The 10,799-nt window shown below is 27.2% G+C and overlaps 1 protein-coding gene across 3 annotated transcripts; it reads right to left on the bottom strand.

Moving 5' to 3' along the window:
• Positions 1-668: 668 nt before the first annotated feature.
• LOC100161401 (heterogeneous nuclear ribonucleoprotein 87F) lies at positions 669-7,804 on the bottom strand. 3 transcript variants are annotated; one of them, XR_003839049.1, is made up of 13 exons: positions 7,289-7,803; positions 7,044-7,201; positions 6,065-6,185; positions 5,778-5,985; positions 5,565-5,714; positions 5,163-5,282; positions 4,997-5,095; positions 4,855-4,900; positions 4,563-4,723; positions 3,021-3,082; positions 2,886-2,958; positions 2,710-2,793; positions 748-868 (listed from the first exon to the last, which is right to left on the bottom strand). XR_003839049.1 is itself a non-coding variant. In XM_001951626.5 (9 exons), exons 1-8 carry the CDS (start codon positions 7,298-7,300, stop codon positions 4,857-4,859), a joined length of 912 nt encoding a protein of 303 aa, XP_001951661.1. In that variant the 5' UTR covers positions 7,301-7,803; the 3' UTR covers positions 4,280-4,723; positions 4,855-4,856. The 3 variants fall into 3 exon arrangements, 1 of the variants encoding a protein (XP_001951661.1); XR_001679388.2 differs by lacking the exon at positions 4,563-4,723 and having other exon boundaries at positions 669-868; positions 7,289-7,804; XM_001951626.5 differs by lacking the exons at positions 748-868; positions 2,710-2,793; positions 2,886-2,958; positions 3,021-3,082 and having other exon boundaries at positions 4,280-4,723.
• Positions 7,805-10,799: the final 2,995 nt, after the last annotated feature.

The raw sequence follows: 10,799 nt of genomic DNA, 5'->3' as shown, positions 1-10,799 counted from the left end.
AGTCGACTTCAAGTAGACTTGATGACGAATTCATATCTGTTTTCAGAATTCTTATCGATTCATTAGATCTATTGGTATGTTTGGCAAAAAACACGTCCAAAATACTACGTCACGCGTGTGTTTGGCGAAAACCGAAAATCATGGTATCGAACCCCCTTTAAAGTTACAACGTACTGTACGTCTGTATACTTATTTTCTTATTTATAACATTCTCTAAATTATGTACCAATTATAATAAAATTAGTATATTTATGCACAATTGCATAAAAGTAAATTTTTTAATAAAAGTACTTACTAGTAGGCAGAGGTGAAAGTGGCAAAGAGTACTCTGTGGTTTATATTTTATTTTCAGCGTTCCATACAAATTTTTTCCCAAACAACGATTCATTAATTTAACCAACATTTTTCTATAAATATTAATTGCTTTTGTTAATAGGTAACAAAAATATCTATATAATAAAGAACCATAATACCTATATATTACATTTAATTAAATAGGTACAAATAGTTTTAGGCACATAAATTAAATTTTTCTTTTTTCTTAGGACTTCATTTTAGTATTTCACAAAATAGTTTTTTAACCACACTTACATAATATTATAAATTAAAAAAATTAAACATAACAAAGCAATAAGATCAAAAGTAACATAAATAGGTATTATATTAACCTTAGGAATTAAGACTTCATTGCAAATAAATCATTTGTTTAATGCTTTGATAATAGAAAACTATCAAAATTAACCTAACCTCTGTGTAACGGTCAATTTTTTTGATCCTGTCGAGCGTTATCCTACCTCTGTAGGACGGGCACCACTAAATAGCGGTCATTATTTACAGTCCCTTCGGTGACTGTTATATGGAAGTTCTACTGTAATAAAAAAAAAATATTAATACGAATATAAATTATACTGCCCTCGTAACTTAGATATATTGCACAAAATGAGAAACACACATTAATTAAACATTTGCGAGGCTCATCTGGCCAATAATTTTTATCAATATTTTTTCATATAACTAAAAAAATATACTAATAAATACCAAAAATATATAATGTTAAATTGTTGAATTAAATTAATTAGTTATTAAAATATTAAATAATTAATGTAAAAACATAGAAAAAATAATTCTGTGTTAATGCGTTTTGTTATATGTTGCACGTGGGCCAGAGAGAGAAAACAAATAGTGCGCTAACATCCTCATTATATTTTAATTTGAACAAGTAGATAACTATAGAGATACCTGATATCTAGGTACTATGTGTCTATAGATATTTATTTCATTGGACAAGTTGGTCTAAGATACTCAAGTTACTTATAAGTCATAGCAAATGTTATAAATATTATATTAAATAATACAATTAGATACCTATATGGAAAAATAATACTTTAATTTTCATAAGAAAATAATATGAATATTTTTTTATAAACCTACATAATTACTTGAGAATTTAACTACTGAATGCGCCATTTTAATAGAAACCTATAGTTTCTAGTGGTTAGTAAAACACTAGAAATACCTATAGTTAAAAACACTTATCAAGATAAGGTACATAATTTTAATTTAAACTTATGTAACCTTATTTAACCTTATAAAATAATGTAAATATGCTGTTAATACATCTGTGCAAATACACATTAACACAATAATGTTAAAATTCTTTAACCTCGTTTAATTTCTATCAATTATAAATAATTAATGAAACATTATGTTCATTTTACAGGTTATACATAAAATGTACCAACTTGATAAACGATAATATTCTAAAATGTAGTCGCAATTATTAGGACCTATCCAAATCCCCAAAACGAATTAATTGATTCAAACAAATATAATTTGAAGTAGGTATCTATCAGCTTACTGTTATTATCAAACCCTAAGGAGTAAATATATCTACTATAACACTATATGTATGTGAATAAACATAGCTAATAATATTATTTTATACCTATTAATACAGAATTATAGGCACATTATTTAAAATATTGATCCAGTGCCACTTTTGAGGATCAATCGTCCACCAGAAAAACTTTATTCCCAAGATTGTTCTTTTATTATGTAAATAATAAAAATAATAATTATTATTTAAGACAGTCTTAAAAAACAAGACAGTCTTAAATAAGTTATTTAAGTTTTAAAATATAAGTATACTACTAAAAAAGAGTTGAAAAAGAGGGAAATAAAACAGATGGCATATAATACATATATTTTTTGGTAGGTACAGCAATCAATTCTATACATATTAAAACATTATATTGAGTAAAATATTAGTTCAATATGTTTAACTTAAATGTGTAACACCAACAATAGTAGCAATATAAACTATAGTGTTTAATGCAGTTATTTAGACGTAACAACAAATTTGGTTATAATATTATTTTATAACATTAAGTTTCCTTCAATTTTATAAAAACTCACATACCTATTGTATTTTGTTCTACATTTTTGGAAAAATATTTAATTTCTTATATCATAGACCCTTCATCAAATTTGAGAAAAAACATGATAGGTTATTTACAAAATATAAAGATTTATGTATAATACAATATAAAATAATTTTCCTGAGGAATTAGAATAAAGATAATTTTAGTACACAATCATTAATTTTTATGTTCACTTCCACAAATGCAGATTAACTAATTGATTTTTACTTAAATTACAATTAGTTATGACAGCATAACAATGGAAAACTTAGTATTGTACAACACTTACTTCAAAACGGTTTGATTTATGTTTGGGTCTGACATACATTTTGAAAATTTGGCTATGTAGTATATATTATGTACCTTTTGAAATCTGGAAAAAAAATTGTATGATAAAAACATATAAGAACATACTCAGATAACTAAAATTATAAGCTAACTAATAAATGTCAATATTTAACTAACCAACATATTGTCACCATGAAAATTAAATACAGGCAGTTGTCATCTTTTCAATTATATCAGTTTGATCCCAAAACTGCAAAAATAACACAAATTATGACATATCTTATAAGAATAATAAAATGTTTTATAAATTACCTATGTAAATTATGCATCAATAGTTTCTTGAAATGTTGAAAACTGTTTAGTTGAACATTTGCCTAGACATAATATAAGTAGTATCAAGAATAAAATAATAATAATTAATCAGATAATCATTGACTGAACATTTTCTTCACATACATTCAATCAATGATTGAATCATTAATAAATATGCAGCCACTAAAAATATCACAGGGCCACGTTTTAAAGATTAATATTCAAAATAGTCACATTTTCTCTTAATTAAATTTAAAATTGAATGAAATGTTAATTAGTATGATATAGTAATATTTTATACATTTTAAAATAATTGTTGTCCTAAAAATTTAAGGTACGAGAAATTTAATAATAAAAGATAATACCTTTTTAGTAATTTGAATTACCATCATCTTCTTAAAGTTAAAAACAAATTCTAAATATAAATTGTATATATTTTAATAACTGTTAAAATCCAGTAATGCCACATTTTACATATAATAACTTTACAATAATATGACTTAAAGTTGTAGAGAGTTCTACAACTTATCTACAACTAATCTAGCCCGACAAAATTATAATGACTGTATATTTGTTTAAAAATCAAAATTAATCAAAAAAACAACATTTAATTAGCAAACATAATATGACAAATATTATAATTAAAATGTAACTTTCAACATATTTATATTATATTGTTGATCAATTTCAAATATTATATAATTTAATTTTTATTATTTATATTTAATAATAATTTGTAAATTGCAAACCTACCTAAGACACTTACTATCTTGGAACCGGGGGACCTAAGTCCTACGCTGTTGATAGGAGTCTCAATATGTTGGTCTGCATTAAATGCCTAATTTAATATCTTGTACCCAAAATCTATAACTAATCATCTATTGATAGTGAAACCTCTATAAGACACAACGATGGTGACTAAAAAACTGTATTATTGAACGGAATTCACTATTAAAAGTAGTAAGATGCCACATAATCACATTTAACCAGTTTAAAAAAATAAATTATTAGAAAAGATTCAGTAATTGAAAGACATTGATAAATAGAGATTTCACTTTAACATGATTATAATAAAACACATGAGGAAATAATGACGTTAATATATTTTACAGAATTTTAGAACATAACAATGCACACTACTTACGATCTGTTCCAATATAGTAGAAATTATGCCTACCATATTTAAGCATTCATTTAAGAATGTTCTTTATACTAAAAAAAATGTATTGTGATTATTAAAAATATTGATTCAACAACAATTGTATTCTGGTCCCTGTATAAAGACTGGGTATTTTTTATTTTATTAATATAATAATATATAGTTACACAAAAATTATTCACCATTAAATAAAACGTTTTACATTTAAATTAACCAGTGTTTTAAATTTTAAAAATTATATTGGAAAAACAATAATTAATTAAATAAAAAAATATATATGTATTTATATATATATATTATATAGTAGATATATAAAATGTTTTAATCTTATTTCACCTAAATTTTAAATCATAATGAATATGATAAACAAATATTGTACTAACATAATTTTATAGTGGTTCATAAATGGCAATAAGTGTCAACATGTGAAGAGCAGATAATTTTTGTCTGAAAAAAACATCATTCGAATAGTTCAATACCCAAAAGTTGAAGGAAAGAAATTTGATGGTTATTGATTCCTACCAGCCTCGCTTCAGCAACCTGCCTAACAAGATACAAAAAAAATCATTATGCATAAAAACAAAAACAATCCTCAGTATTATTTTTATTTAAGCTAAGAATAATTTTTGAAGCATTAACAGTTATAATTTTAAAATATTAATGCTCAATACTCACTTTTAATACCTTCCTCTTGAATTTTGGTGGAAATTACCACTACCTCCTAAAACCAATAAATTATGTTATTAGAAATAAATTATATTATATTAAATGAAAATTTAAAAAAAAAAAATGTAATTATTTCAACAACAAATATTACCACGGCCTGTATGATATGGTACTGCTCTGTTGTTACCAAAATTTCCTCGCATTGGTCCACCTCCATATCCACTACTTTGACTACCTCCCCAATTACCTCCTTTATATAAAAAAAATATATTTAATTAAATAAATATAATTTATCGACGTTATAGCTGATGAAATACCTCCATTACCCCAACCTCCTTGGGTAGCTTGACTACCCCAAACATTATTCCAACCTTGAGGACCGCCTTGAGCCCAACCACCACTACCGCCTCCATTGCCATATCCCCCAAAATGGTTACCTGGAAATAAATTAACCAACATAAGTAAAATGTTAAAAATTGATTGTTTTCAGTTTTAAATTATAAGAACCACAATACGATAAAATATATTGGCTAAAAAATAAAAAATATTTAATAGTCAACTTTGATATGCAAAAATATATATTACAAAATTATTTATGAGAAAAACTTATATGTATTCCCATCAGCTTTGGGTTATGTCATTGTTTCTTATAAGTAACGTCATAAGTTATAATTTAGATGTAATTATATATTATATTCATTAAGTTAAAACAGACTCACCTCCCCAGTTATTTGGTCCTCCCCAACTTTGTCCTCTTCCACCACTAGCACCACGGCCACCTCTGCGACCTCTAGAAGCCGATGCTACATCTTTACTGACAGCTTTTTTAACTTCTAATTTAGATCCAGAAACTTCATGGGTTTTGATTACTAAAAAAAATAAATCTCATTTAAAAAAAAAAATAATTTAAAAATAATAAAAATAATACATACAAACAGCTTTATCAACAGAGTCTGAATCATCAAATTCAATGAATCCAAAGCCTTTACGCTGTCCAGTTTCTTTGTCTGCAATAATTTGAATGTTAAGTATATTTCCATACTGTCCAAAATATTCTTTTAAGTCTTCTTCAGCTTGTTCTTTAATTCCAGAAACAAACATTTTTTTTACAGTCCATGCTATATCAGGTTTGTCTATGTCCTATAAAAATACCATTGTGAAATAAATAGTAAAATATGTAACAGTAGATTCTCTTTATAAAATTTGATTTAATATTTACATCACGAGGTACAGCACGTTTTGTTTCTACTTCACGGCCATCAATTTTATGCGGTCTATTGGCCATAGCATCATCTACCATTGAAGCTTTTGAATATGTAATAAAACCAAATCCTCGTGATCTAAAATATAAAATAAACTTGTTATAAACGTTATAAGAAATATTTTATTTTAAGTAAAATCGGATATTTAAAAGTTTTTGGCGTATTTTATATTTTAAGAGCATTTTAAACTTTTTAAATCTAATGTTAACACAGTGTTAATAATCTTATTGTATGTACCAAAAACAAAATTAGTTTGAAAACTTTACAAATATTGTCTAAATTTAAAGAATAATCAATGTTAAATTGTTGAAAATAATAGTCGACCCGTAAATATAAGAAAAATTTAAAATAATTATTTTATATTTATGAATTGTTAATGCTTAATTAATGATTTTTTAATGGTACTATAATATTTTATGGACTATTGTTACTTAGATATTCAATTATTTTTGAAGTGAATGAACTTAAGAGAAATAGTTATTATTATAAAATTATAATTGGTTAAAGCCAACAAAACTGACACTAAATAATTTATCTAAAATGCATTTTTTAATTGATTTATCTATTTTATAATTTGGAAAAAAAAACTGTAAAAATAAAATTTATATGTACAGATAATAATTATATCCACTAAAATATAATAAAAATTTATCAAATAATATCTAACAAATTATAATCAAAGTATTAAAAAATAATCATTTAAAATATTTCCATTGAAATGTACTAATTGATTTAATTTATAATTAAGCTAACCTCCAAATTAATTCTGAATAATATTTTGTTTATTATTTTGAAATAATCATATTAAGGTATTTAATAATAAGGAATATTAAAATACCATTTCAACTACATATATATATTCTGTAAACATTTAACTATTTAAGTAAATTTATATTGCATGAATTTGTGAGAAAAATTTAAAGCTTCGAGTATAACCTTTTTGTCACGGGATCTTTCATAACGACTACATCGACAATATCGCCCCACTTTTCGAAAAATTCTTTTAATGAATCATTTGTAGTTGTATAGTTAAGTCCACCAATGAATAATTTTCTGAACTGTTCCGGTTCTTCAACATCTACAGCATTTTCCCCCTATTCAAAAAATCATACATTAGTTGAAAAACATTCGAACAATAAAAACGTTATTTTAAAATGCCATAAGGCAAGTAAAACTCTTACCGATACACTCATTGTACGAACAATCACGCAGACGGATATACGCAAAGAAGAATTATTGTATATTTCGTTGTAGTTAAATCGAAACCCTCGAAATGGCGCCGGAATGAAACTTCGATAATCGGATTAATGATTACCGGTTGTAGGTAGTTGTGCTATAGACGCTTATCGTTTTGAGGAACTAGCTGGCCGCAGTAAGTACTCGGTGCCCAACAGCGAATGAGCGAACGAATAAACAAAATGATTACAAGTCGAGCTCCTGCACCCAATGCAAATAACGCAATCGTAAACACGATTCAGGACGAGCAACAGTGTGGAAATAGAAAACTAAAATTTAAGACGGGTTCGCACCGCAACTAGCGCCGCGATTCGAAATTTATAGTTAATATTGCAATATAATATTATAATGTACCTATATAGTTGGTTAAATATATAAAGTAAAGTAAAGTTGTAGTCCGTGGTACAGGTTGCCCGACAGCGACGGGCGTTGGAGGTTTGGGTTTGGATTTTTGGAACTCGGTCTCGGATTAGTCGGATTCGTCTTGATAAGACGGACCGCTGAATTCAATTTTAATCAGCCAGTGCAGCTAACAAACCACAGAAATGCGTATGAAAAAACACCAGACTGGCAGACTGTTGTAGTAGCGTCAAGCCGAAGGTGCAGTGTTGCACAACTGAACAAAAAAAAAAATGATAAATTCATAATTGCCAACATGGAAAAGTAAAAATCCCAACAATTTGGTAACCAACCTTCAAATATACATTTTATAATCCGTATATTTCTGAATAATTGTGTTCACGGTTTAAGTAGGTATATCTTAAAATTTAAATCGTGATTTTGTTTCTTTTCAAAATGTCTTACTCGATTATTCGAAATTCGAATTTAAATTATTCTTAGCACGGCTAAAAAGTTATTAATTATTATGAATTATGATTCATACTGACGTTCTAGTCAGTGGCGCTGAACTACTGAACTATAAAAAAAACTATAAAAATAGTGTTCTGCCAAATAGACCGGTGACTGTTACAGTAGTTGTCTATACTTTAAAGTATAAATGTTAGTTACTAATTAGTGTACAGCATTACGAAATAACGATATTTATTTCGTCATGTTGTAAAGTACTAGGTATATTATAAACACTAAAACTAAACATTTAACAGTCATCTGCCGTATATCACTCTACCCATGACAAAATAGACATGACTATATACGTCTATACCCTTATATTTGTTCTAGCTTCTAATATCTATCTATATGTGATGTTCAAAAATATTATCATCTATTCATTCTATTGACTATTCAGAACGCAACCCAAAGAGCAATAAAACAAAAGCGTTCGAAGATGTTTGATAGCACTTGCATAGTTGCATTCGTTTTTTTACGTTTAGTTCAGCACGATATAGTACTATCTTAAATTGTGGGTCATAGACATTGGACCATAGACCTATAATAGGTCTATGCATTAGACACTGTCTAGTATAACTGTATAAGTATAATAACCACAATATGTCAATATCGGATGAGTGTTGAGTAGACGATATATAAATATATTAATTTATATTATCAGCTATTCCGTGTTAACCTATGACCTTACACTCAATATAAAGAGTATTCTAATGTATATTGTCTAGTAGTATGTTTATAACGAAGAACGAACCTTAATCGTTATTCATTTTGGTCATTATTATTTATTATATTCATCATTCATGACAAAATATAGTATATATTTACTATAATATGTATAATATACTATATTATACTTTGTCATGATTCAGTGGCGTATTTAGGGGGCTGGCCCCCTAGGCCTGGGCCCATAGTGAAATTGCAGGTTCAATCAAACCATTGCATGTATATTTGCACTGTTTACAGTTTTTCACCATGATTAAGTTAGCCGGTTGATTAAAATCGTTTTTGAGGAATCAACAAGGAAATGTTATATTGTCAGTACTTGCTTTGATGACTTATTGACTTTGATGTTAAATTCATAGTAAGATAACATCAAAATATATAATATATAAATGACACTGTCATTATTTTTAAAAAAAAAAGAGCCAAAAAATTAATTTTACATAGGAATTATAAAATTAAATTGCGCAATTTATATTTGTACTGTACATATTTAAATGTCATAATTATAACAACCCTAAAAAGTGTATAATTATGGCCACGTTAGTCGTGCTATGCTTGTCTAGTGATGACTGATAAATCGGCCCATAATGAATATAATATTCGTATATACGCCAGTCATGATTATATTGATCCTGATTAGGTCAGTGAATGGGTCTTATAATTTCCAGTGTCGGCCTGGCCATGGCCGCTAGGCCGCGAACGTGGCCGGGGCCCCTCCGGTTTTTTTTGGGGGAGGGCCCATATTTTTGAGGTCCAGGGTAAAGAAAAATTGTACGGTCTTAAAAATTGGATCAATTATCAGATGCTTACCTATTATCTATAGTGTGAGAGTAGTGCATACTAATGCAAGTGTCAAGTAACAATTATAATAGTAACATTGTAACAATTAGTAGAAGGAGGTTTTTTGGAATAATCGCGCTACTGTAGGCCAAGTTAGATTTTATCTCTCTAACCAATGTTTTGGACGACTGCACGAGGGTCCCGTTGTTGAATTCAGCAATCATGCAAATATTGCATATAAAATATGTATGATATTGTTGTATAAATAATATATATAATAATGATGAAGATAAGACATTTACTTAAATAATGTTATGCTTATGGCTTATGTATTTGACATTTGTCTTCAAAGTTTAAATTCTATAATAAAACTATAATTTTAATTTTCGTAATTTTGTTTCTATGTAAACTGTAATATTATTGATAATTATTATTAGATATTTATTGTTTTGTAGTTTTCATATTATGTTTCAATAGTTCTATAGTTTATTATTAAACGAATTATTCCCTACGTTAGAGTTCGCGTTAATATTAGATATACTTATATTATAATTTAATGTTATTATTTATAAATTATAAATAATGTCTTCTCGCAGCCCATAAGCAATAGTTATTTATAAAAATATTGTCGACTGCATATTATTCAGCTATGATTTGTCGATACAACTGTGAACTGATGCTGTTGTAGTAGCGTTTTGTCTATTGTTGTTGCCGCCACAGCGAACGAATTAGGTATAGTTCGCGATATCTTTGGTGTTATACTGTTGTATATTATTTGGTTATTTATTTATTTATCGCGGTGAATGTGTGCCATTAATTTATAATTATTAATCATGAAACGTATATTTACTAAATTATATAATAGTTTATTAAGATTATAATAAAGGCACATTTTATAATATTATAATCCATATTGCTAAAAATGGCATAGGTATACATTTTTTGGGGGCCCCTTAAAAACTGATCCATGGGCCTTTGGTGTTCCAGGCCGACACTGATAATTTCCTATATTATATTAAATAATAAAATAGTCTGCAATAGATATCCTTAATCCACTTGCTCTCCTTATCAGTGGCGTACATATAGGGGGGATGGGGGGGGGTC

Source organism: Acyrthosiphon pisum, chromosome A1 (genome assembly GCF_005508785.2).
Source record: "Acyrthosiphon pisum isolate AL4f chromosome A1, pea_aphid_22Mar2018_4r6ur, whole genome shotgun sequence".
Lineage (NCBI taxonomy): Eukaryota > Metazoa > Arthropoda > Insecta > Hemiptera > Aphididae > Acyrthosiphon > Acyrthosiphon pisum.
This window is presented reverse-complemented; position numbering and strand designations above follow the sequence as displayed.

Excerpts from the sequence above, each read along its gene's own strand:
- LOC100161401 (XM_001951626.5), bottom strand. Across the intron at positions 5,283-5,564 it reads AGGACCAAATAACTGGGGAG|GTAACCATTTTGGGGGATAT; the intron begins GTGAGTCTGTTT and ends ATTTATTTCCAG. Across the intron at positions 4,901-4,996 it reads ACCATATCATACAGGCCGTG|GAGGTAGTGGTAATTTCCAC; the intron begins GTAATATTTGTT and ends TATTGGTTTTAG.